Source organism: Crocodylus siamensis, chromosome 4 (assembly GCF_052110815.1).
Source record: "Crocodylus siamensis isolate JL-2025a chromosome 4, ASM5211081v1, whole genome shotgun sequence".
NCBI lineage: Eukaryota > Metazoa > Chordata > Crocodylia > Crocodylidae > Crocodylus > Crocodylus siamensis.
Genome location: NC_143398.1, coordinates 44,669,430 through 44,695,601, shown reverse-complemented (window position 1 = coordinate 44,695,601; position 26,172 = coordinate 44,669,430). Strand labels below are relative to the sequence as shown.

General features: G+C 41.8%; 1 protein-coding gene across 3 annotated transcripts in view; it reads right to left on the bottom strand.

Moving 5' to 3' along the window:
• Positions 1-26,172, bottom strand: part of TSPAN12 (tetraspanin 12) — a 70,931-nt gene that overhangs the window by 6,237 nt on the left and 38,522 nt on the right. For all 3 annotated transcript variants that reach the window (XM_090042209.1, XM_090042210.1, XM_090042212.1), the window contains 2 exons: positions 16,022-16,096; positions 5,626-5,733 (listed from right to left, as the gene is read on the bottom strand). In XM_090042209.1, coding sequence (XP_089898335.1) covers positions 5,626-5,733; positions 16,022-16,096 — 183 coding nt within the window. The remainder of the gene's footprint in view (positions 1-5,625; positions 5,734-16,021; positions 16,097-26,172) is intronic.

The following is a 26,172-nucleotide window of genomic DNA, read 5'->3' as shown; positions in this document are numbered from 1 at the left end:
ACCAGTTTAAGATAAACCTGAATGGATGCAGTATCAGACTTAGTTGATTTAGGCTCAATTGTTTTACTGAACTTCTGTCCCAGATCCGCTCCAAATTCAAATTTAATCCACATTCCCTCAGCATCCCAGGACGCTTTGTACTTCCCTGCAACCTCTGCCCCCCCTCCCTTGCAAAGTGGGCAGGCTAGCTTTGGCCCAAGCTGTCTGCTCCCGTGGAGTAGGAAGGCAAGCTCTAGAACCCTCCAGCTTCTGGCCTGGGCCACTGCAGGTATGTGGCTGCATTTCCAGAATCAAAAGTGAATGTCTGTTCACATGGTCATCAGTTCAATCTACACAGCTTAAACTAACCTGCGAAGATTGATCATTCAACCTCAGGCTATTTGACTATTGGTACTTAGCCTTATTCTCAACCAATTTGCCAGATGGTGTTTCAGAGAAATCATCTCATCAGGTATTACTGTTGTCCCTACAATGGGGAGAATGACAAAGCCCTAATGGCATAGAGTATCCCTGCAAAAATACAACAGGCTATGAGTAAATCTGAGTGAGAATGGAGACAGCATGCACAGGAAAAGATTTGTCAGAGAAAGTAAAGGGGGAAATAAGGGAAAAGAAAGAGTAAAGAAATAAATAATCTAAGGTAAGACACTAAAACAAGAAAAGAAAAATGGAAGAAGTCACTGTAGTATGAACTCTTACAGCAACAGAAGACCCTCAGAATCAACAGGAAGAGTAACTTGTATTCTTTCATCAAAATAAAAGAAACAAATTTACTACCAAAAAATCTGCAACACAAAAATGTCCGTTTTTCCAAGCTGTATTCAAGCCAGAGAGTTGAAAAATGTTGGTCTCATACAATCTCTCTGGGTGTCTATACACATGCTCTGGGGGTGGGGGGAGGAGTGCAGAAGGTGGGGCATTTGACTTAAATGCCTGCAGTGTCTTGTGTATTCAGTGTCCCACACTTCAAAATACCAGCGAGGGTGCTTTAACTAAAGCTTGTTCAACGAGTTTTAGTTAAGCACCCCCACTGCTATTCTGAAACACGGGGATGTTGAATACATGTGACAGTGAGGCTACTGAAGTGTTCCAAATAGAACACATCAAAACAGGCATCCTGCATGTGTACAGGCACCCTTTATGACCCACTTTTGCAATGGATAAATACAAGACACCATTCCTATGTTCTTCTCCATCATATCTTGGCTTGACCAGCACTTACTTCCTCTTCTCTTTGTTTTCTATCAGTTTTAAATTCTCTATTCCATGGGTGTCAAACATATGACCCATGGGCTAGATATAGCCTGCAGAGACAGGTCATCCAATGCACAGACTTGATGGGGGAACATGAACTTCCTGTGGCTATAGCCAAGTGCCAAGGCAACAGCCAAAGTGCTGAATCCCAGCATCACTATGGGAAGGAGCCCAGCACCATGGCTTGTTCCTCTGGCAATAGCCAATAACCCAGGTTGCCACACCTCTTCATACCAGGTCCCAGACTAGAAGCGGGGGTGGTCCATAGGCCCAATCCAGTCTGTGGGACTGGACTACCCATGGACTGATTCTGCCCCAAGATTTCCTAGACATTAGGGCTGGAAGGGTCCTTGGAAAATCATCGAGTCCAGCCCCCTGCCCCAGGGGCAGGAAGTCAGCTGGTATCAAAGGATCCCAGCAAGATAAACATCCAAATGTTTCTTAAGGGTCCAGAGTAGGTGCTTGCACCACTTCTGCTGGCAGTCTGTTCTAGGCCTTGGGGGCTTAGACAGTAAAGAAGTTCTTCCTTAAATCCGATCTGAAATGGTCTGGGAGGAGTTTGTGACCATTTGAACTTGTCATCCCTTGGGGTGCTCTGGTAAACAGACATTCCCCCAGATCCTGATGCACACCTCTTACATACTTATAGGCAGCTACCAGGTCCCCCCTGAGCCTGCATTTTTCCAGGCTGAAGAGTCCCATGGCTCTCAGCCTCTCATCATAAGGCCTGTTCTCCTGCTCTCTGATCATGTGCGTGGCTCCCACCTGGACTCTCTCAAGCTTCTCCACATCCTTTTAAAATTGTGGAGCCCAGAATTGGATACAATACTCCAGCTGCAGCCTCACCAAGGCCAAGGACAGCAGGAGGATGACATTCTGGGATTTGCTTGAGAAGCATGGACGCAAGCCTGAGTTTTGCTCGCTTTACCAGCTGTGACATCACATTGGTGGCTCATATTCATCTTGTGGTCAGTCATGACCCCCAAGTCCCTTCCGGCCATGGTGCTAGCAAGCATAGCACTGCTGAGCCTATCAGTGTGCTGCAGGGGTTTTTTTCCCCCAAGGTGGAGTACCTTACATTTTTCAGTGTTGAACACCATCAGGTTTTTGTCTGCCCATTTTCTGAGCCTGTCAAAGTTGGCCTGGATCACCATCATGTCTGCAGGTGTGGACGCTTTATCCCAAAGTTTGATGTCATCGGCGAACTTGGCCAGTCCACTTCTGATACCAATGTCCACATCATTGATAAAGATGTTAAAGAGTATAGGCCCAAGGACAGAACCTTGGGGGAACCCCACTGGTCACGAAGCACCACGATGATTTACTTCCATCGACTATCACTCTCTCAGTCCAACCTCAGAGCAAATTCCCCAGCCATCAGACTGTGATACAGCCAAGGCCATAATGGCCAAATTTTTCTATGAGATATTCATGGGACACCAGATCGAAAGCTTTTTTAAAGTCAAGATATATGACATCAATCTCTTCTCCTTTGTCCAAGTGATATGTCACCTGGTCATAGAAGGAGATGAGATTGGTTAGGCAAGACCTACCCACAACAAACCTGTGTTGGCTATCCCTCAGGATGTTGCCATCAGCCAGTTTGTCAAGAATGGTCTCTTTGATAATTTTTTCCAAGATCTTCCCCAGGACAGAGACCAGGCTGATAAGCCTGTAGTTCCCTGGATCTACTTTCCCCCCTTCCTTGAAGATAGGCACCACACTGGTCTTCTTCCACTCTTTGGAAACTTCACCTTAGTGCCATAAGTTCTCAAAGATCTGTGCCTGTGGCTGAGCTATGATGCCTGCCAGCTCCTTAAGTACCCTGGGGTGTCAGCTGACCTGAAGGTGTCCAGCCTCTCAAGGTGTTCCTTCACATAGTCTACACTGATGAAGGGTAACAATTCTCCCTCACCCTGACCATCCCATACCATATTGAGCAGGGCCGTCCCTTGGGGCTGGTGAAAAACTGATGCAAAATACCCATTCAGCAGGTTGGCTTTTTCCTGGGTGTCAGTTGTCCCATATGGTTTAGCAGGGGTCCAATGTTACCCTTGATTTCCTCTGACTCCCCACATATCTAAAAAAGGACTTTTTATTGTCTTTGATACGTGTAGCCAGGTGGAGTTCAGTCGCAGCCTTGGCTTTCCTGGTTCAAGTTTGACACCCTTGACATATTGTCTTGTCAGAAGCCAAATCCTAAATTAGCTTTTACCTACTCTTCACACAGGCAAAGTTTTTATTCAAATCCATAGGAAGTGTTTCAGGAGAAAACAATTCAAACCTTTAGCCCTTCATGTTATCCTTCCTAAACTTATTTTCTCTTCTGTTTCTGTTCCCTTGTTATCTGCTTTGTCAGTGACCTCCCAATCTCAATTTTCTCTCTCAATCTCCGCCTTCCCAGCCTCAGGTTCAACCATTTTGGTTAGCAGATCAACAAATGGGTCTTTAAATAACGCAAGAGAGGGAAAGGCAGAAAAGCTGAGATAAAACAGATAAAGCATCTCTTCTGGAAGTCATAAAACACAAAAGACAAAGTTCACAGCTGATAAAAACTGATCCTTTATGAACTAAGAAATTTGCATTCCAACTTCATAAAAACAGCCCTATGCACAGTGCCCAGTCATGCACACAATACATACAAGGCTCTCATATACAACATCTCAGCAGTAAGTAGATAAAAATAGTTTGCACAATGCTCAAAAATGAGACCACACCAATTAGGCAGCCAGCAGGCTGTAGTGCTAAAACAGCTTGTCCAATTAACTTTAGCCTTTCTCCAAATTGTCTCTTCTAGTCATAGACTGAACACGAGAAATTTCAACTATAAAAGGGTTTTTTTTTCCCAAAAAAGTCAGGGTTTGGGTTTTGGGTATTTTTTGACAAGGAAGTTCTTTTTTTCATTTTGTTTAAAATCATGTCTGAGTAGAAACAATTTTCCAATATTACAGTCATCCCATACTTTTAGACGAGGATACTGTAAAGCTGCATGCATGGAAATCAGAAGCACTATAACTATGAATTGTTTATAGACATTTCAGGTAGAGAAAAAGAAAAGACTTTCAGTCTACCTATACATGAAGAATTTCTTTGTTTCTTGTACCATCTGAACAGTTTTAGCAGAAAAAATGCTTAAAGTTTTCTAAACCTTTATTTATTCTTTCTTGCAGGTTCTCACACAAATAGAGACTAATCAAATGTAGTCAGGAAATGTTTAAATAAACAGGAAATCTGTATAACAATGATAGATTTCAACATTTCAGCATGGGCAACACAATGACAGGCATTTAAGAAGTTCTTTTCCTGCACATGAACATATATTTGGGGTTAATGACTTTTACCTTTTCACTTCCATGTTTCTGTGACATAATAGTTCATTCTTTAAAAACAGATCTGTATTTCAACACGCTATGAAGCAAAGATGTGAAACTGCAAGCCAGTTTTTTTCCCTCCTGGTAGCAGGAAGTAAAAACTGACCATTTTATGGAACTACAGCCCAAGAGACAGTACTGGCAACTGCTTAGACTGCCTTTCATAGTCCTTTCCAGCCAATAACTCAGATGTAGCAAGTCTGTAGTAAGGGAGTCAAAAATCAGAGCATGTAAGAAAAGGAGTGCTATAACGCTAAAACATTGCAAAGAATGTTTGTTTTCTAAATGTGAAGTAGAAGGAGACAACTTTTAATTCTTGGTTCTTTAATTTTACTGAAGAATACAAGGAAGTTAGGGTTTCCAACAAGTACTTATTTCACATTAAGAGTGTTCTTATTTTTTGCTGAATGCTGCATATTGAAAGCTTTAAAACACTTTTCCCATGATTTTTTTTTTAATCAAGCACTGCACCCAAAATTAAATTAGATTATGCCTGCATCTACAAAACAGTATAGGAAATGCTACACACTATGATAATACAAATTATACAATGAATACTATACCACCACCTGTTTTTAAAAGTTACTTGATTTGCAGCTGTAATCCAGAAACTAGGTTTTCTAAATAGGGGCAACTACACGCCCAAAGTTGGTGAGGTTTTTATAAGGCAAGTCTATGAGTCATTAATTTAAAAATATACAATTTTATCTCTAGATATACTTCAGATGCAAATATAGCATAGCATATCCTTGGAATAATGAACAAATTATGAAAAAAGAAGAGGGGAGATGAAATTATGAACATACATAATTTCTATACGTTTAGAACCTGCAAAAGTTTAGGATGGTTAATGTCAAATGCTCTCTTGATGAAAGCACCAATCCACAGACCTTCATTTAGTTTACAGAAAAAGTCTCACCTTTTCAGCTTTTCCTTCAACAGGAAAGCACCACTTACTAAGTTCACACTACTGTATTTAATGAACCAATTATTTTCTTACCTCCCTTTGAAAGAAATTCCAAGCATGGGTAAGCCACTGGTATCTAGGTAGGCCATAATTGGTCATCCTGGCTTTTAAAGTGACCATATCTGACCATTGTACTGGGACCTGAAAAGAGACAAAATGTTTCAAACAACTACAAAGACTCAGAGCTGTCTAAACCAATGGTGCTCAACCTTTTTGCCTGGCCCATCTGTGGCCCAGATCTAGCTAGTGCTCCCAATCTAGGCCCATGGGGGGAGGGCGGGGAGGGGGATTAGGCTGCAAGCCAGCCCCAATGCAGCCCCGCAGAGGAAAGAAGCTTTACCCCACTCCATAGAAATGAAAGGCGGCATTGTGCGGCCCTGTGGGGGAGAAGAGGTGTGACCCAGCCCTGCCCCAGTGGGAGGCAAGGCAGCATGGCCAGGTCCCAACCAGCCCTGCAGGGAGGAAACAGGGTGAGGTCTGGCCTTGATCCAGAAGCAGGGAGCGGGGCCTGGCCCTGCCATGGAATGGGGTGTAGCTTGGTTCCAACCAGCCACCCAGGGAATAGGGTTTGGGGCATGGGGGGCGAGGATGGCCATATTAATAGCCACTGCTCCCCTGCTCTCAAATTGCCAGACCCATGGGCCAGAGGTTGAGTACCCCTGGTCTAAACCTAGTGCCTGATGAATCTGTATTTTTACTTATTCTGGCATACTTAGTATAAATTAGTTTGAATGCTTCATTTCAGCAAAAGAAGAAAATGATTCCATTCAAACATTTTCACAGCTTTATTAGTATTAATAAAAACAGCAGGAAAACACTAATCTCTATCCTTTGCTTGTTTAGAAATCCATTTATGTGACACAATTAGAGACCAACATATCAATAAATGAAAATACCACATTTTAGAGAGTTTCAGAGGCCCAGTATAAAATTCAGTTAAATGACTGCTGATTTGTATCAGATAAAAGTCCTGATCCAAGGCCTACTGATCAGTGGGAGTCTTTCTTATGATTTCAGTGGATGCAGACTCAAGTCACACATGCACATTTGAGTGCATCCCATTTCAGCACATCCTTCAAACATATCCGTGATTAACTGTATATAAGGTAGCAACTTTTGCTCAGCAAGTCTTTTTTGTACACACAGATGTTGTGTTGAAATATATACTGGGAAAGCTACTTCAAAGTATTCTCAAAAATGAGATTTTAAAACTGAATAGTTTCCTTTTTCTTTTGTCTCTGACCCTGACCTGATCAGCAGTGCATGAGTAACAAAATAAGCAAGCTGTTGCATTTAGCACAAAAGTGAGCCAGAGTTTAAGATCAGAAATAGACTTCTGTTTCAGCTGGACTAGTTTTACGGTATAGCAAGCTAACAAAGGAGCTGAATTCTTTAACATAGTTCTCCAGGTACACATACCATTCAGGTTATTTTTACTTTATTCAACTCATCATGTTATTTTCACCCTTGTTCAGGTTTACTAACTGTACTGAAACAAATCATAATTTCCAAAGTAAACTTTAATTTCATATATTTGTTTTAAAAAAAAATCCAACTATTCTAAAGCTACCTTCTCAATACCATAAAAGTATTAACAAGGGGGTAAAGCCATTTCAGGCCCAGGGGGGCATAAAAAGAGACTCCCTAAGTGACCAAGGAGTGAACAAACAGGGGCAAGAAACAGGGCAGTTTATAAGCAGTTCACAGGTCAGTTTGCTGCCTCCCTTTTTGAAGGAGAGCCTTTAAGGTAAGATCTTCCTTTAATTAAGAGCAACTAACCTACATATAAGTAGATAAAACTCATCTCAGTCTGCCAGCGGAGGTGGTTCAAGCATCTACATTGAACACCTTCAAGAGTAAATTGGATGCTTATCTTGCTGGGATCCTATGACCCCAGCTGACTTCCTGACCTTTGGGTAGGGGGCTGGACTCGATGATCTCCCGAGGTCCCTTCCAGCCCTAATGTCTATGAAATCTATGAAATGTCATGTGTTCCTCCAGGGAACACACTGTTCTGAACCCAGCCTTTCCATGTGGCTAATATATAATCTCCTTGTTTAAACAGTCCAGAACAAGGTGGAGTTGGCTAGGGAGTTTGCCTGGAAACTCTCTCACCTTCCTTTACTGTAAGTTTGGTGAACAGAAGCAGTTTAGCAGGGAAAGGGGAACTTTTGAGACCAAGGAGCAGTGAACAGGCCACCTTTCAAGGGAGTTTGTTAGGGAAGATTTGCCTGTAAAGAGGGGCAGGAAGAGAGAGGTGGCAGATTAAGAGACCCAAATAAATGGTTGAAAGACAATGCAATGCTAAATCAGTGAATAGCTGCACAGATGGTATTGCCAGCAGGGTTTTGCCTTCTTTGACCACTGTTGTTATTCCAAGAAGGATTGTTAGGAAAAGATGGAATCTGCCTGAAAAAGAAAGGGAAGAGCACACTCACAGACAGGCTCACGAACCTAATGAGGAGCGCTTTAAAACTATGTTCACTGGGGGTTGGAGACCAATACCCTGAGGAAAGCTGGGAAGTGGCTGACCTCGAGGAAGCACAAGCAGGAGGAGGCAACAGGCCCTCTCATTCTTTCTGAGAAAGTAGGGCAATCAGCTATTTAACGCAGGTGTCTGTACATGAATGCACAAAGCCTGGGAAACAAGGAGGAAGAACTGGAAGTCCTCACGCAGTCACAGAACTATAATGTAACTGGAATTAGAGAGACTTGATGGGATAGCTTGCATGACTGATGTACTGTCATGCACAGGTAATAAAATGCTTAGGAAGGTCAGGCAGGGGAGAAGGAAGAGGATGAGGAGGAGTTGCGCTTTATGTAGAAGAGCTGTATAACTGGAGATAGGCCTCTTGATGGTCTCTGGGTTAGTGTTAGAGGAGAGAGCAACATGAGAGATGTCATCGTGGGTGTCTGCTATAGACCACCAGACCAGGAGGAAGTGGTGGATGAGGTTTTATTCAAACAGAAAGCAGAAGTTTCCCTATCACAGGCCCTGGTTCTCATGGGGGACTTCAATCACCCTGACATCTGCTGGGAGGGCAATACAGGAGTGCACAGGCAATCCAGGACATTTTTGAAGGGTATTGTGGTCAACTTCCTGGTGCAAGTGTTGGAGAGGCCAACTAGGGGCCATGTTCTTCTTGAAAACAGGGATGAATTGATGAGGAATGATGAGGAATGTGGATGGCAACTTGGTCAGTAGCGACCATGAGATGACTGAGTTCCTTCCTTTCCTCAAGATTATGAAGAGTAGCAGCTGAGCAAGGACCCTGGACTACAAAAAAAGCAAACTCTGACTCCCTCAGGGAACTGATGAGCAGGATCCCCTGTGAGGCCAGTCTGAGTGGGGAAGGAGTCTAGGAGAGCTGGCTGTATTTTAAAGAAAACTTACTAAGGAACAGACACAGGAACAAACCATCCCAATGTGCAGGAAGACTAGCAAGTATGGCAGAAGACCAGTCTGGCTTAGCAGGGAACTTTTCAGTGAGCTAAAACACAAAAAGGATGCATATAAGAAGTGGAAACTTGGACAAACAACTAGGGAAAAGTATAAGAGTATTACTTGGGCATGCAGGGACGAAGTCAAGAAGGCCAAAGTACAAGTAGAGTTGCAGCTAACAAGGGATGTGAAGGGTAACAAAAAGGGTTACTACCAGTATGCTAGCAACAGGAGGAAAACCAGGGAAAGTATAGGTCCCTTACTGAATGGGGGAGGCAATCCAATGACAGATCCGGCTAACTACAGGCCCATTAGCCTGACTTCTATCTTGGGGAAGATCTTAGAAAAGTTTATTAAGGAGGCCATCCTTGAGGGACTGGCCCAGGCTAACATTCTAAGGGACAGCCAGCACGGGTTTGTTGCGGGTAGGTCTTGTTTGACCAATCTCATTTCCTTCTATGACCAGGTGACCTATCACCTGGACAAGGGAGAAGAGATTGATGTCATATATCTTGACTTCAAAAAAGCCTTTGATCTGGTATCCCATGATCACCTCTTGGCCAAACTGCCCGGTTGTGGCCTTGGCTCCACCACGATCCGCTGGCTGGGAAATTGGCTTCGTGGTCGGACCCAGAGGGTTGTGATTGATGGCAGTCACTCATCGTGGTGCCCTGTGACCAGTGGGGTCCCTCAAGGCTCTGTCCTGGGACCCATACTGTTCAACATCTTCATTAACGATGTCGACATTGGAGTCAGGAGTGGACTGGCCAAGTTCGCCGATGACACCAAACTTTGGGGCAAAGCATCCATGCCAGAAGATAGGCGGGTGATCCAGGCTGACCTGGACAAGCTCAGCAAATGGGCAGACGAGAACCTCATGGTGTTTAACACCGAAAAATGCAAGGTTCTCCACCTTGGGAGGAAAAACCTGCAGCACCCGTATAGACTCGGCAGTGCTACGTTGGTTAGCACTACAGAAGAAAAAGACTTGGGGGTCATCACTGACCACAAGATGAACAGGAGCCTGCAATGCGATGCTGCGGCTAGTAAAGCGACCAAAATGCTGGCGTGCATCCATAGATGCTTCTCAAGCAAATCCCGGGACGTCATTCTCCCCTTGTACTCGGCCTTGGTGAGGCCGCAGCTGGAGTACTGCGTCCAGTTTTGGGCTCCACAATTCAAAAAGGATGTGGAGAAGCTTGAGAGAGTCCAGAGGAGAGCCACGCGCATGATCAGAGGTCAGGAAAACAGATCTTACGATGACAGGCTGAGAGCCATGGGACTCTTTAGCCTGGAAAAGCGCAGGCTCAGGGGTGATCTGATGGCCACCTATAAGTTTATCAGGGGTGACCACCAGGATCTGGGGGAACATCTGTTCACCAGAGCGCCCCAAGGGATGACGAGGTCAAACGGTCACAAACTCCTGCAAGACCGTTTCAGGCTGGACATAAGGAAGAATTTCTTTACTGTCTGAGCCCCCAAGGTCTGGAACAGTCTGCCAGCGGAGGTGGTTCAAGCACCTACACTGAACACCTTTAAGAGTAAATTGGATGCTTATCTTGTTGGGATCCTATGACCCCAGCTGACTTCCTGCCCTTTGGGCAGGGGACTGGACTCGATGATCTCCCGAGGTCCCTTCCAGCCCTAATGTCTATGAAATCTATGACAGAGGTTGCAAAAAGACTGAAGTACTCAATGCCTTTTTCACCTCAAGTGTTCTCAGGCAAGGTTAACTTCCAAACTACTGCACCTGTCAGCACATTTTGGAGAGAAGGTGAGGAGCCAACAGTGGCGGAAGAACAGGTTAAGGACTATTTAGAAAAACTAGATGTGTACAAGTCCGTGGGGCCAGATGCGATTCACCCAAAGGTGGTGAGGGACTTGGCCGATGTGCTTGCAGAGCCACTGGCCATTATCTTTGAAAACTCGTGACAACTGGGAGAGGTTCTAGATGATTGGAAGAGGGTAAATATAGTGCCCATCTTTAAGAAAGGGAAGGAGGAACTACAGACCACTTCCATCCCTGAAAAAGTCATGAGCAGGTCCTCAAGAAGTACATTTCTAGGCACTCAGGGAAGAAAGTGATTAGGAACTGTCATGCCTGACCAACATGACTGCCTTCTATGACAAGATGACTAACTCTGTGGATGTGGGGAGAGCAGTGAAAGCGATATACCTTGACTTCAGCAAGACTTTTGATACAGTCTCCCACATTTTTGCAAGCAAGCTAAGAAAGCTCAGATTGGATGAATAGACTGTAAAGTGGACAGAAAACTGAGTGGATCACTGGACTCAAAGGTTGGTGACCAATGGCTCAATGTCTAGTTGGCAGCTGGTGTAAAGTGAAGTGCACCAAGGTTTGATCCTGGGGCCAGTTTTGTTCAATATCTTCATCAATGACCTGGAAGATGGCATAGAGTGCACCTCAGCAAGTGTGCAGATGACACTAAGCTGGGGGGGAGTAATAGATATGCTGGAGGGTAGGGCTAAGATTCAGAGTGGCCTCGACAAATTGGAGGAAAGAACCAAAAGAAACCTTATGCGGTTCAATAAAGACAAGTGCAAAGTCCTGCACTTGGACAGAACAATTCCACGCACTGCTACAGGCTGGGGACTGACTAGCTAAGCAGCAGCTCTGCAGAAAAAGACACAGGGGTTACAGTGGAAAATAAGCTGAATATAAGCCAACAATGCGTCCTTGCTGACAAGAAGGTTAATAGCATACTGGGCTGCAGATCAAGGGAAGTGATTCTTCCCTTCTATTCAGCACCGGCGAGGTCACATCTGGAGTACTGTGTCCAGTTTTGGGCCTCCCACTACAGAAAGGATGTGGATAAATTGAAAAGTGTCCAACAGAGAGGAATGAAAATGGTTAGGGGGCTGGGGCACATGACTTCTAAGGAGAGGCTGAGGGGATAGTGTTTACTTAGTCTACAGAAGAGAAGACTGAGGAGGGATTTAATAGCAGCCATCAACTACCTGAAGGATAGTTCCAAAAATGAGGAATCTAGACTATTTTTAGTGGGGGGAGATGATAGAACAAGGAGGAATGGTCTGAAGTTGCAGCAATGGAAGTTTAGGTTAGATATTAGGGAAAAAAAATTTATGAGGAGGGTAGTAAAGCACTGGAAGAGGCTACCCAGAGAGGTTTGGGAATCTCCATTCATCAAGGTTTTTCAGAGCCAGGTAGACAAAGCCTTGACTGGGATGATATAGTTAGGGATGGTCCTGCTTTGAGCTGGGGGTTGGATTAGATGACCTCCTGAGGTCCCTTCTAATGCAAAAAATCTATGATTCATCCAGATTAAAATGAGTGCTTCTAGTAATAGTTTTCTATTAAATACTTTCTAAACTTTAACGGTTTTTATTATTTCTTGGTTGTACCACACTAGCTCCAAGGCCTCAAGTCTTCATTGTGCTAGGTGTTGTACGAACATAAAACAAGAAACATTCCCTGAATGAATTATTTCAGTCCAAACAACAGCATCCACTGACATTTAACTACATTATATTCTATACAGAGTTTTTCCACAATTCCTCATGGAAACTACATTGTCTTCACGTGAAGACACCTTAAAGTACATGAAACACCCTGAAGGTACTGGGAATTCTGTAAGCTTTTATTTTTTGTTTTCAAAGATTTTGATCTTGAAAATATCCACGTTAAAATATATCTTATCAGTACAGCGCTTAACAAGCACTTATGAAATCCAGAATGTCCCAGTTCCTACTTAAAAATTGTATGAAAGGTCATGACAATAAAATAATTTTCCTCTGTACTCAACATATTTCTCTTTATTTTGAGTTAAAAATCAGTGCTTTAATTTCTTTGGATAATACTTGGTACTACTGCAGTTCAGAGCGTACTTGCTTCACTCCTTTGTTTAGTTGAATCAAATCCAAAGTTACATGTATAATAAAGGTATCCAGCTTTTTGAAAAAAATGAAAAGCAGCATACGCAAATGCGGAAGTCAGAGGAGAAAATTAAGTAGTAAACCAAAGCAGACTAAACCCAATTATAATAAGGTAGTAACAATTATAGAGCTAAGAAGGGATTTTAAAATCTTTATCCTTTGCAACAAGAACATCAAGGTGACAAATTATTTGAAAGCACCTACTAAATACATCTCTGTCAACCAATGCACTTCAGTGCATACTACAATGTGTTCATGAGAATCATGTCTAGCTTCACTCCTTGAGAGGCACCTTTATGGAGGGTGTGACCAATCTAAAAGTAGAGTTTATGGTTTGATTTTTGAGCATGAAAACTCAAAATGCATAGTCAACTGTTTAATTTATATTTGTATTAATACAATACTATTTTTCTAATAAGCATGCAACTCTGACTGCAGTTCAAGCAAGCTGAGAACCTGTGCCAGCTTTTCAACTTTGTGGGTAGAATAGATTAGTCATGGGGCACTCTTTTCATACTGAGAACTGTCATAATCTGGAAGCCAAACCACTTATACAGGAACTCTTATGGCAGAGTTGTCCATATGATAAGCAGGGCTCAGAGTGTGCTCACATGTGGTTATGCCACACCAATGCTGCTTGACAGCAATTGCATACCCACACACACCAATGCTAATTGGTTTTCTATAACTCAATAGGGGTTCCTGTGATTTCTTGCAACACTGAACCCATGAGACAACAAGACACCCTGACAGAGGGGTTTTTCTTCATCACTCAACATCAAAAAGTAATAGGAGTCATACTCTAAATGACCATTCTTTGTGTCAGCCAGCCTTGTGAAATGACCTGTAAATAACACAGAGCCATTCTAAAAAGTAGCACTGACTTCAAAAATGCTGTTTCAGGTAGGACTGGTCTCAGAGCATAGTGATCAGTAGCTGGGCTTAGTGACCAAAGATCTGAGAGAATTTTGTACTAGGATCACCATGCAATGCAAGCAGCATTAGTATGAGGACAAACAGGGCAAGAGAACAGTAAGATAAAGACTGGACAAAAAAGGAACAAAAAGGGGAGGGCATGTGGGAAAGTGAAGGAGAGTATGAGGAAGTGTGTGCAAAATAATAATCAGGAAAGAAAGGAAGCAAAGTGGTATGACCAAGGAAGGAGGGGGGAAAGTAAATAGGAAAGGTAATATTTAACACTGAGTCCATATGTATTTTTCTTCTATTTATTCAAGGGTTTATAATCTCTATTACTAATTTTTCCCTAGGAGCTAAGAAAGACATGGAGAAAGTGAAGAATCTGAGCTATTTCTAACACAAGATGCAAAGCAGATGGTAGTAGCTCTTTAGGGCATTTTGACAAGTGCTCTGGGATGGAGTAGGGGGGGAGGTGTTTTAATTAGAGCAGTTCTCAGGAGCTACTCTAATTAAAATGCCAATAGCACCTCATGTATTCAGTGTTCCGTGCTTCAAAATGGTGGTGGGGCATTGCTCGTTCAGCAAGCTTTAGTTAAAGTGCCCCCAATGCCATGTTGAAATGTGGAGATGCTGAATACATAGGACAGCAAGGCTGCTGGAGTGTTCCAATTAGAATGCTCCAACAGACCTGATTAATCTGCTAATTAGAATGCACTGAAACAGGTGTCAGGCACATGTATAGATGCCCTTAGAGATGATCGAGTTTAGGACTTTATTTTGATTTCTGAGTCACCAGTGCCACAACATACAACACAGCTAACTCCAGCCCCAGGCTATTCTAGCTTCTGCTACTGTTCCAGAGCATTTAGAATATCTGCTTCAAAGGTGGGGTCACAGTGGGCCAAAGGATGCACAACCCCAATTTTCTAAAAGAGGGTGTAGTCAGTGCACTTGAAGGTTCCTTCATTTTGACATACCCTGCAGACATAGTCCACCAATAAGGGAGTGCTACAGAGGCCTGGATGTTACTTTGTAGTTGTAGCTGTGGCAGAAGTCCAAAGAAGAATGGCTGTGCCTATAAGGTAAATCATGCTTATCATCTGCATTCGCCATTTAAAAATGTAACATATCAATGTAACCTGACATTTAAGCAAAGCAGTATCTTTAATCAGTGTTATATTAGAAGCATAACACCACTCTGGAATCTGTATGGCAAGGGAATAAGCTCTGATGCAAAATGCTGCCACATAATTCCAGAGTGCAGATCTGCCAAAAATTCCTTTGGTCCCAGGACTGCACAAATACCAAATGAGCTGTCTCCCTTTTTACTGCAATGTAATTGCTACATACTGGCTGCTATTGAAAAGTCCAGCGTCTTAGGCATACACTGGTAGCTCAGAGGAACTATATGTCCCTCTGTTCATAAAAATGAAGTGAACTGAAAAAAAGAGAATAAGATATAAGAGCTAGCAGAATAATGTGTCAGTTTTCTTTCTGCTCAGTATTCAGCATATTTTGTATAACAGTCATAGGACTCTAGTTTGAATAAATTAAGAACCAGTGCAGTTATAAATACTAGATGGAGATGTAACGTCTTCAGAGATTTACAGAAACCTATTTTATAGCTGAGGGATGTTTCACGTAAAACAAAGGCATTTATAGTTGGAAGAGAAATGGCTAGGCTTCTGCAGGCAGTAAGTCATTTATGGAAAGAACGTTCATTTACAATGAACTACAACAAGATGTATCCCCTCCAGAAAGGAGAAACTTCTTGGAATAAGCTTTTCCCAAATTCTCATGCCTTCGCTCTGAAAAGGCAGGCCCTAAACCTGTATCTTCACCTCAATCAAAGCTGCTATTGATTTCAGTGAGTATTTGCCAGAGGTACAACTGGCTAAACTGGCTAAAAATGATTTAATACATGAATGAAGACTTCAGGATTTGACCCTCAAGAAAAGAAAATGTCAGACTGAACCATTTTTTAGAGAAAGTTATTTTCTCAGAAGAATCTTTTTTTTTTGTTTTTGAAGAAGTTAATTCTAGGTTGACAGAAAGCCATGACCAAAGATGCACATACAGCAGTTAGAGAACAGCTAACTAATGAAAATCGTTGTTTTCTTTTGTTTCAGAATGTATCCTCCTTTTCTGACTCACCGTTACTTCCTGTTCATATGTCCAAACACCACAGGCCAGTTCAACACAGAATATCACAAGCAAACTTCCAAAGTACTGCAAAACACAGAAGAGCCATAGTTATATAACTACATTCAAATTACTTATAATATAGCTTTTTTACCATATTAATTTAAGGACCATGTTGTTTTTTTCACAAAACTGACAGTGAAAAAACTGAAAATGCTTCTTTTGTAACCAATGCATTAAGGAGTTGTGATTCATGAAACAAAGTCTGGAGTTAGCTTTTGTCTGTAAGTATGTTGAAATAACGTGACACATTGAAATAAATGTTGTGGTTTATTCCTCACTGACTTAACATGAAATATATCAAGTGTTACCATGGGGATATGAATTAATTTCCTAGTTACCTCATAAAACAGGACTATTGTGACGTTTCACACTGCAACAGTCCCACAGAGCCCAATATTTCTGTTCTCTATACACACCAAAAATCCTCATTTTCCAGTGCTCCTCATGTAATCAATATGAACCCAAATTGAGCTAACAAAATGAATATGGGATGGGTGGAAAATATTCAAAATTGTACATATAAAAAAGGAAGTTAATTAACTGTTGCTAGGCCCACATAGTATTTATAAAACTGGTTTGGGGAATTATGAAAAGCAGAGTGTATCTGTGTGCAATATCAGTAAACTAGCATGAGCTTGCAGGATGAAGTAGCACATAGGGCAAGACTGTGCATCATAAGCAATTGCTTTAATGCTGCTAAAGGGTAGTTCAGTTTACCTGTCTTTAAAACAAAGGCACATCTTCCATCCATTTTTGTCTCTGTGCTCACTACCATGCAGATGTCTGAATCCCACCCTGCCCTCAAAAGAGCACAAGACCTCAAAGGTCAAACAGTCTTCCCGAGCTTTTGCTTGATTTTGAATTCACAAATAACTGATGACAGAAGGCCCTGATGACTTCCCTCATTCCTTGACAATTCCTATGGTTTTCATTCCCAGCTTACTTCCTCCTCAGTCTCTAGACCCACAACTCCTGATGGGCATACCCATATACCGTTTTTCTCCATGGTGGAGTTAGAAACAACGGGTTTTTTGCACAACCACCTAAAAAACCATTACTGTTTCATACCGGTATCGGCTTCTTTTTCCTTCCATTACACCGTCACGTTTTTTTCTTGTCAAAGATACATTAACTCAATGCGTAAAACAGAAACACTACAGAACAAGTATAACCTATGCCAGATACCCTGACTTGCTCATCTCGCTTTGTTACATTCTGTCCCCTGTCCATTATCTGTATTTGGTCTTCTAGATTATAAGCATTTCTTCTCATCTTTCTGCACACTGTCATAACCTTCAGCTGTGCAGACACAAAACCAACAAATAGAAATTAAAAAGTGACAATGGTCAAGGACATGAAGACTTCTAGAGGTGTTTTGCACCTGCTAGGCAAATAAACAAAAAAGTAGGAAGGCAAATTAGAACTTTAATCTCAACCTTATTATTCAGAGGGATTCACATAATGAATCACTCACTGTGAGCCACTAATATAAGAACATAAATGCTAACTGGATCGGTCTCATCTGGAAAGCACATTTGAACCAAGATTAACTGACTATAAAGAAAATCTGGATGTTCTAGAGATCCAAGTTTTAATAAAGGCAATTGAAGTATTGAGAAAAGCATACAAAAGTGAGCATAACTAAAGACATTTTTTCTATTTATTAAGGAGCAAAACTCTTGGCAATGCTTGTAAAATATAAACATGAGAATTAGGATTTAAGACTAGTTTTCTTCCTCTCACCTACAGTTTATAGCTGCAAAATTTGTACCCATTGTTTGCAGCCTATTTATTGAAAAACTGTGTACCTAATTTTTTTTAGACTAATTACAGGTAAAATTTGAGCATCTGTCTTATAGGGAACCTGGTTTGTGTTTTTAAAAACTTAACAGATTCAAATATGGATACAAAAGTAGAGGAAGAGACATTAAAAAGGTTTAAACTGGGCTCATTAATTCAGGTGCAGATAACTTCTAAAAAACAGACCTCAGTAAATCAGAACAGAACCAATTTATCCAATTATTAGAAGTAATTACATCTTTATCATCATTTAAGCTGCACTATGTATATTGCCTCCTAACAAATCATCAACTTTATAAGCACATGGTAAAGTCCAACACAGACTATCAGCAACAGAGGACAAAACCTAAGACATATTTTACATCAGGACTTAGGAAACATGTTTTAGAAAAGAAAGTAAACTGATTAGCTTCTAGATAATACAAAGACTATAAAATACATCCCCAGGATGTACAGTAATGGTTTTTAAGAACTGATTTTTCCCATAACATGGAAAACTACTCTGAAGAGTTTTGGTCGCTTCTGAAAAGATAAAAAGACGTCTGATCTGCAACTTGATGAGAAAAAGTTTAAGGACAAAATGAGTATTTGTCAAAAAACTCAACAACTGAAAAATTAGATTAGATTAACTTAATTCTCAAGGGAAAACTGCCTGTTCATTTCTAAATTGCCACACCCCACAGGAATAGCAACTCTGTAAAACTCCTACAGACATTAATCAAAGTTGTATGTGTGGACCTTGCAAGTTCTGTTCTTGAAGCACCTTACAGTCCATAGTGAGGAATATTATAAGTACTTGTAAATCACAGCAATAAAGCATTACCATAAATTATGAATTTATAGATGCTTTTAACAATTTATTTCTTCCAGAATCTTCGCATTCAATATTCCATCTTTTGGTAGTTAATAATTGAACAACATTATTTCTTGGAGGGATAACAAAAATAACAAAAAACACTAAAACAATTTTCCTGTATTAACCACAACTTGAAATAAAACACAGTTCAACAAAAATGTGTTAAATCATTTCAGTCCGATTCTCTGAGATGCTGAGCACTCTCAAGGTGTTTCTATAAGCCTCAAGACCTTACAGAATAAATCCTTATCTCTTAAACACTTCACTGATTAACTACTGCAATCACATTAAAATATATGCTTAATTTCTCTCACCTTTTGAAAGAGAATCTTATAACTCTCCCTGACTTTAATGAGTTCCAAAATAAACAGCCCTTATACATGCTGTGTGAAAAAGTCTAACATTATTTAAAGTTATTCCCCATAATTTCAATCTTCCAAAGCACAAGATTTTTATTGGCTGCAGTTCCTGTCTCTGGATTCCAAACACATTCCCAAGGGAGTCTGAATTCCAAATAATAAATGCTTCTTCCTACAAGAGCAAAATCTTGCTTTTGTCAGTTACAAAAATTTGATTTAATTAATTCTTCCTTTGTAGCATGGGGTGATAAACTACATTCTGCAAAGAAGATCGTATGATGGGAAGAAGATTGTATTCCATTGATGGAGAATGTCATGGCACACTCAAAACCTTGCCACAAATCACTTATGTTACCACAATTTCAGTGCTTGTGTTGCTCCCTCAAGTGCATGACTATAACCAATTCATTTGTTAATGTTTTTTTTGTGCAAACAGGATCCTCCATAGCAATAACCAATAGCACAGAGTATTCAATACTCAAGACTCAGAGACTTCTAAACTACCATGTATGCTCAGAACTCTTTTAAGCAGTTCTTAAACATTACCCATTTTTTTCCTATTAAAGGTGTGTGACATTTCCATAAAACTCTCTGGCATGACAACAATGTTGAGGGAGCTAGCTGGGGTTATTGCAGGGCCCTTGGCATGGCTTTACAAGCGCTTGTGGTGCTCGGGCCAGGTGCCAGATGACTGGAAGATAGCTAATGTGGTCCCCATCTTCAAAAAAGGGAAGAGAGAGGACCTGGGCAACTATAGGCCCGTCAGTCTTACCTCAATCCTAGGGAAACTCTTTGAGAAGATCCTCAAGGAGCACATCTCTGATGGGCCAGCTTCAGGGATGATGCTCAAGGGCAACCACTACGATTAACCACCATTAAGAGCAGGTCATGTCAGACCAACCTGATTGCCTTTTATGATCGCAAAGGCAATGGATGCAGGTGTCGCCGTGGATGTAGTCCTTCTAGGACATCAGCAAGGCCTTTGACACTGTCTCCCACCCCATCCTCATTAAAAAACTAGGCAACTATGGCATTGACGCCTACACAGTCAGATGGATTGCAGATTGGCTCAAGGGTCGTACTCAGACAGTGGTCATATTCAACCTGGGGGGAAGTGGGCAGCAGAGTCCCCCAGGGCTTGGTCCTTGGGCCTGCATTGTTCAATTTCTTCATCAGCGATTTGGACGATGGGGTGAAATGCAACCTAGGATTTTAGAAAACGAAGTGATAACTGAATGGATTTTAATGAGGTTTTTTTCTTGTTTTGGGCTGTCACTCCACACTGCTGACATGGACCTTAACATAATTTGAAAGCTACTTTTATATAGAGATAACAGAATCTAATTCCAATGTCTGAATGAAGACTAAAGCATTAAAGGAGAAGTATCACTGGGTAGCCTCCTTTACTGAAAGGAACAGTGAGTGTGACAGGGATCCATAACTCTATTTTCAGCTGGGGGAGATTCTAACAGCACTAGTACAACACCGTAAGATGGTCTTCTGAGGACCCCCTGCTAAATCACAGCACAGGATTTGTGCTAAGACTTGGGCTGGGGACAGGAGGCACAGCCCTATGGGAACTCTAAGAGGCTGTCATGACTTAGGCAGCGGTTCCTAATCTTCGGTATGTGTACCACCAGTGGTACGCAGACAACCTATTAGTGGTATACATAAACAGATTTATTATAATTACTTTATATGACAACAGTTTGCTGGTGGTACTTAAGGTTGCATCATTTTAAGTTGGTGCTGTGCAATCTGTCAGAGTTTGGGAACCCCCGACTTCGGGTATGCATTCACTACACACAGTGGGTGATCAGTGCTTCTGCCTCAGCACATGCATTCTGTTAAATTGACTCAGGTGCAAGCAGCCATACTAAAAAGACTTTGATTTTCTGTATCTTCTCTAGTTCCATGCTCCTTGCTATATATTGCTAAAGCTTATGGAGACATATTTTACAGGGTTTTGCTATGCAGTAAGCTGAACCACTCCATGATTCTTTCCCAGTAAGTCATCCCTGGAGGCCTGTTAGCATGAAAATATTTTAGTCTGTATCCTCACTATAAAATGGGTGTGTTACTAGACCAAGTGAAAGCAGGTCTTGGGCTCTAGCCCCCAACCCCAGCCATGCCAGACAGACCAAACTGGAAGCACTTCCAAACTCACATAAAATGATTTTGTCTATAGATGAGAAAGACAACAGGGTCAACATTCAGGGTTAGAGCCTGGGTTAGCTCTATCAATAATAAAAGACAAAAATTGAAGGTGCGTACCTAAATAACATACTGCTTTTTAATTACACTGGTTTATCATGTGCTAGACTGGCTTTGTACAGACATCTTAGCCAGAAATCCTGGGATCAGAGTGGGGTAAAAAATGACCACCCAATATAACTGAATAATTAGATAGTTGCCAGGAGCCTGAGCTAGGGTAAATTGGGCAAGGGAGGGGCAGATGGGATGAGAGGGTTTGGGGAGGAACTGGTGGGCTAGTGGTGTTTATGGAGGGGGGAGGAGGGTAGGGGGGAAATCAGAGAGCCTCTCCAATCCCATCAAACCCACCAGCTCCACCCCTCGGTGCAACCAAACTGTCCCCCAACCCCGGAAACCACTCCTGGGGCCATTTTTACCAGTGTTCACTAATCCCAGGAGCCCAATTAAAGTAAATTGGAGTGGCGGGGAGGGGGTAGGCAGATTGAGGGGGCTGGTAGTTTTGTATGGGGGTGCTGACAGGACAGGAGGGCTCTCTCCATCCTGACTAGAGGCTATTTTTATCCCCCCGATCCCCCCCACCTCCCTGGTGAAACAGATCCCCCAATCTCACCTGCCCTTCCCTCCACCCTGATTTACTTTGATTGGCTCCTGGCACTTGCAAACCCATACATCCCCTGATAAAAAAAACATCAGTTTCTTGTTACACCAGGACAACTTCAGAACAGTCACAACAAGACAGAGAGAGTACAAGCCAGGTTAATTCAGTGGTAACTGGAAGCAGGGGTGTGGCTAGCAAACAAAGTCAACTGTCACTGGACACCGCGGAGAGGTGGTATTGTGGACTATTAAGAGCACCGATCTGCGAGAACTAAGCAACTTTCCCTTTATTTAAGGAGGCATAAAACATATGCCGCCTTATTTGAAAGAACTGTGTTTGTTATAAATAACAGCAGTTTCTTTACATAAAAATCCTTTTTTTTTGCTTTTTAATTCCACCCCTCCTCCCCCAGTGGTTTTCTTCTCCCTAAGAAAAGATGAAGTGAGTTTTGCAGGCTTGAGAAAAATCGCAACCCAGTTATAAAAACTGCAAGAGATAAGCAGCAGGCTTGACCTTATCAGACTAGCTCTCTTGCTTACAAAATCTTTTTGGGTAATATGCCCTACATGGAAGCAGCATCAAGAAAGGTCTGAAAAAGGAAGGCAAGGGCCGAGAGGAGATTCCAAGGGTAAGCAGCTGCAGAATGAAACCTTAAGGGAAACTCTAAAAGACTGGTGGATATGGTATGTGAAACACATGCCAAAAGATTCTAAGAGGGTTATGTGTAGCATTTCCCTATGGTTAACAGTCTGAGAGTATCAGCCTCGTTCTTTTAAGAAGCAAGCCTTCCAGACATCTGTCTGCACCCTAAGAAATGTCATATGACCACCAGCAGAATGCTTGATTACCAGCGGGAAGCAAACCCTTTACTTGAGAAGTCCAGCAAAAGACAGTTTTTTAAGTTGATGGCTGTGGCTACTTTTGTTAGACATGAGAACTAACAATAATAATGAACCACAGGCTACTACAAAGATTTGCAGGTCCAGTTTTTAAAACCTAATGTACGTTTTAAAAACAACCCTGTGTACTTGTAAAGTGAGTAACACTAGAAGCATGGGAAACCAAAATCCTGTGTTTCTCTGCTTCTGCAGTGCAAATTTCCCACCAGTCTGGGTACCTCAACCCATCACCAAGGGGACTAATAGTTAATTTGTCATTCCCATTAAGAAATCACTTTATTTGCTTAGTGACATTAAATGCTGAGAGATAGGGGACAAGTCAACAAGAAAAGAGACTGAAATCACTAATGCTCATTAGCTACTGACTACCACTCAAGCCATCAAATTCAATACTTGTCGCAGTAAAATTAACAGAAAAATCCAGTAATTTGATTTCTGCTTCTCACTCACCCAAACAGTACAAATCTCTACCACACATTTGTTACTGCACAAATCATTAAAAACCTCTGGCCTTTTTAAAGTCCCAGATTCCACTACAGTTTTCCCCAGGTCTTCACAAACCTTTTGCGCTACTTCTTAGTGCAGAAATCTCCGATTATAAAATTAGAATAATTTTGATATATATTTTGAGACATGTTCCAGCTCTTTTTTGAATTAATTCCTCTGCCATTTTTAGAACGTCTCTTCAAATGAGACAAACAATAATTCATTATGAAAAATAAAAGGCTTGTCACATGCACAGTCTTTTATGAGACATTAATTTGTTCTGATATAAACTTTTACTTTACCACTTATTCATTAAAGAAAATAATCAATGAATCAGAATTAGACTAATGCACCTTTCAAACAATTATGATTTATTTGCTAAGACTGCAAGGCAATGGGGCAAACACAAAGATCCTTGCACAATTGGTATAAAAGACTTAACAAGACATAGGCAAAGGTAGTGCCTGTCCTAAGGAAATCACACACCGATGTTTACATCCTCTTCCTTAACTTATACAATTTATCTTAAAACCAAAAGGCTCTCCTTCTTGGAAAATACAATAAAATGAAGCCAATTATTCTTTTATGCAGACATCTTTCCCTGCTTTTCTTATCAAAACAACTTTTTTGTACAACAAAAATCTTCATTTCCCTAAATTTCAGCTCAATTCAATGCTAATGTACAAAGGCATTTAGCCCAAGCGTACCCCAAAAGTGCTTCAGTTGTTCCCTGTTTCCAGATAATGCTCCCAAAGGCAGTGAACTTAATGCTGTTCCATGGTCAAGTTACAGAACCAGCTCAGCATCCCACTCTGATGTACAAAACCTCCCATTAGGTTGGTAGTTATATCACACTATGTTCCCTGCTACTACAGTTAGAAACCTTTTTCCTACACAGCCATCTGATTGCCTGGCTGCTGGACAGTTCTCCCCTCTCCACAGTTCTCCCCTCTCCAGCAGTCTGGGTAATAGGATCCTAGTAGCATTGGCTCTGCCCTTGCACTATGTAATAGTGTTCCCAAGACAGCTGTTAGTCGCAAGGGGTGAGGGAAGCAGATGATTAGTATGAACAGAGGACATGCACTTGGATAGTTCCCAATCATTTGCAAGAGGATTTCTGGACACTCCTACCAGCTGACAGGCTGTCTGTCTCATGGCCCATCTCCCACCCCATCCAGAATATGCAGCTGCCTATGTTAACTACTCGTTTTTACTGAGAAGCAGGAGTTACTCCAGTTGTACTGTGTAGTCAGAGTTCTGTGCAGAAAAGCAATGCCTACCTTTCCATATAATTAAGTGAAGAGAAGAAATATTATGGGGTGTTGAACACCTTGAATTTCCAAGTTCAAATGAGTCCACTGGGAGGGACTAAACACTCTTTTCTCAATTGGGTTCTAGAGTATTCCTCTTACGTGTTTAATTTATCTATATAATTTTCTGCCAGCACTGTAGTGTCCATACATCCTTTGTTCAACTTTCTCAAGAAATCCCAGTACCACTAGGTTTTGGACCAGGAGCTACCCATAGAGAGTAAGATGCAGTTGCCTTTAGACAGTTCCACCTGCGTGATGGAAGCTGCTCTTACATTTCAACACCTCTGCCTCATTTCTGGCAGTGGCTATCATTTTAACAGCTCCACAGTCCTGAAGAGTTCTTCCTTTCTATCATCTGCATTTGCCCTCAGTGTTGCAACCTTTCCTTCCACATCTGAGAAACTTGCTGCTGTTTTTAGTGTTCTTGTTGCCTCTAGATCAGACTACTGCAATATGCTACACCTTAAACCGTTTGAAAGCTGAAGCAGAAATTACAGTTTGCTTAGTGGGCAGGCCTCTCCATGGGAATATATGGCTACAACCCCCTTTCCTGCAGCCACGATTAGCAAAGGCACATGGAGTAGTATAACAATGGATGGGCAAGCAGGGTAGAAGTCTATGGCACTGCCTAAGAGGGGCAGGGCAGCATCAGAATAGAGCCAGAAGCATGCCTTAACCTCATTTCTCTCTCCAGTACCAGCTCCAGCAGTGGGAAGGGCAGAGCAGTGGTGCCAGCACATGTACAGGAGCAGCAGCTGGAGGTTTTTTTGCTGCTGACACATCAGCAGCAAGAGAAGGTGACATCTCTCTCAAATGCAGTGAACCGCCAACCTATACTCTTATATATGCAGTGCTGCTGCTGCTAGAGCTGGAGCCAGAGCCAGGAAGGTCCAAAGTGCAGGGAGGAAAGGAGGCACAGTACTGGCCAGTTATACACATGACCTGGAGACAGTAACTGCCAGAGTATTTTCTATGAAGGCATTGGGATTTACTGCTGCTACCATTTAAGCAAGCAGTCTGCTAGGAAAACAACAGTTCTTTGGAGCCAGAAATCCTATGCATAGTAAAATATACAGGCCTAATCCATATACTGTTTTTCTTATATACAACATGCACCTTTTGCCCCCAAATCACCCCCCAGATTGGGGTGCATATATTCAACAGGGAAGATGTTTTTTTCTGATTGGGATTTGATTCCTGCCATACAGTGCAGCACCTGTTGCACTATTATTCAGGCAACTGAAGGAGTCAGTTGACTTAATAGCTTACTGTTCTTCACTTCAGAGGTGTTAACAATCATCTTTCCATCATAGCATGTTGTAAGTGAGAAAATATGGTATATTTATGCCATACTCATCATTCAACTCTAAGCACCTTCCAGTAATGCATCACGTAATATGCCTAACATCCTTCACATGTTAATTCTCTCATTATCTCCTTAATGGGGTAAGTACATACAGTTGAGTCCTTTGCTTTGGGGTTGGAGGGGCGCGTTTAGTTTTTTGGGGTTTTTTTGTTTTTGTTTTTTTTACACACAGCCATATGCATACACAGAGCTGCACAGTTAAGACAAAA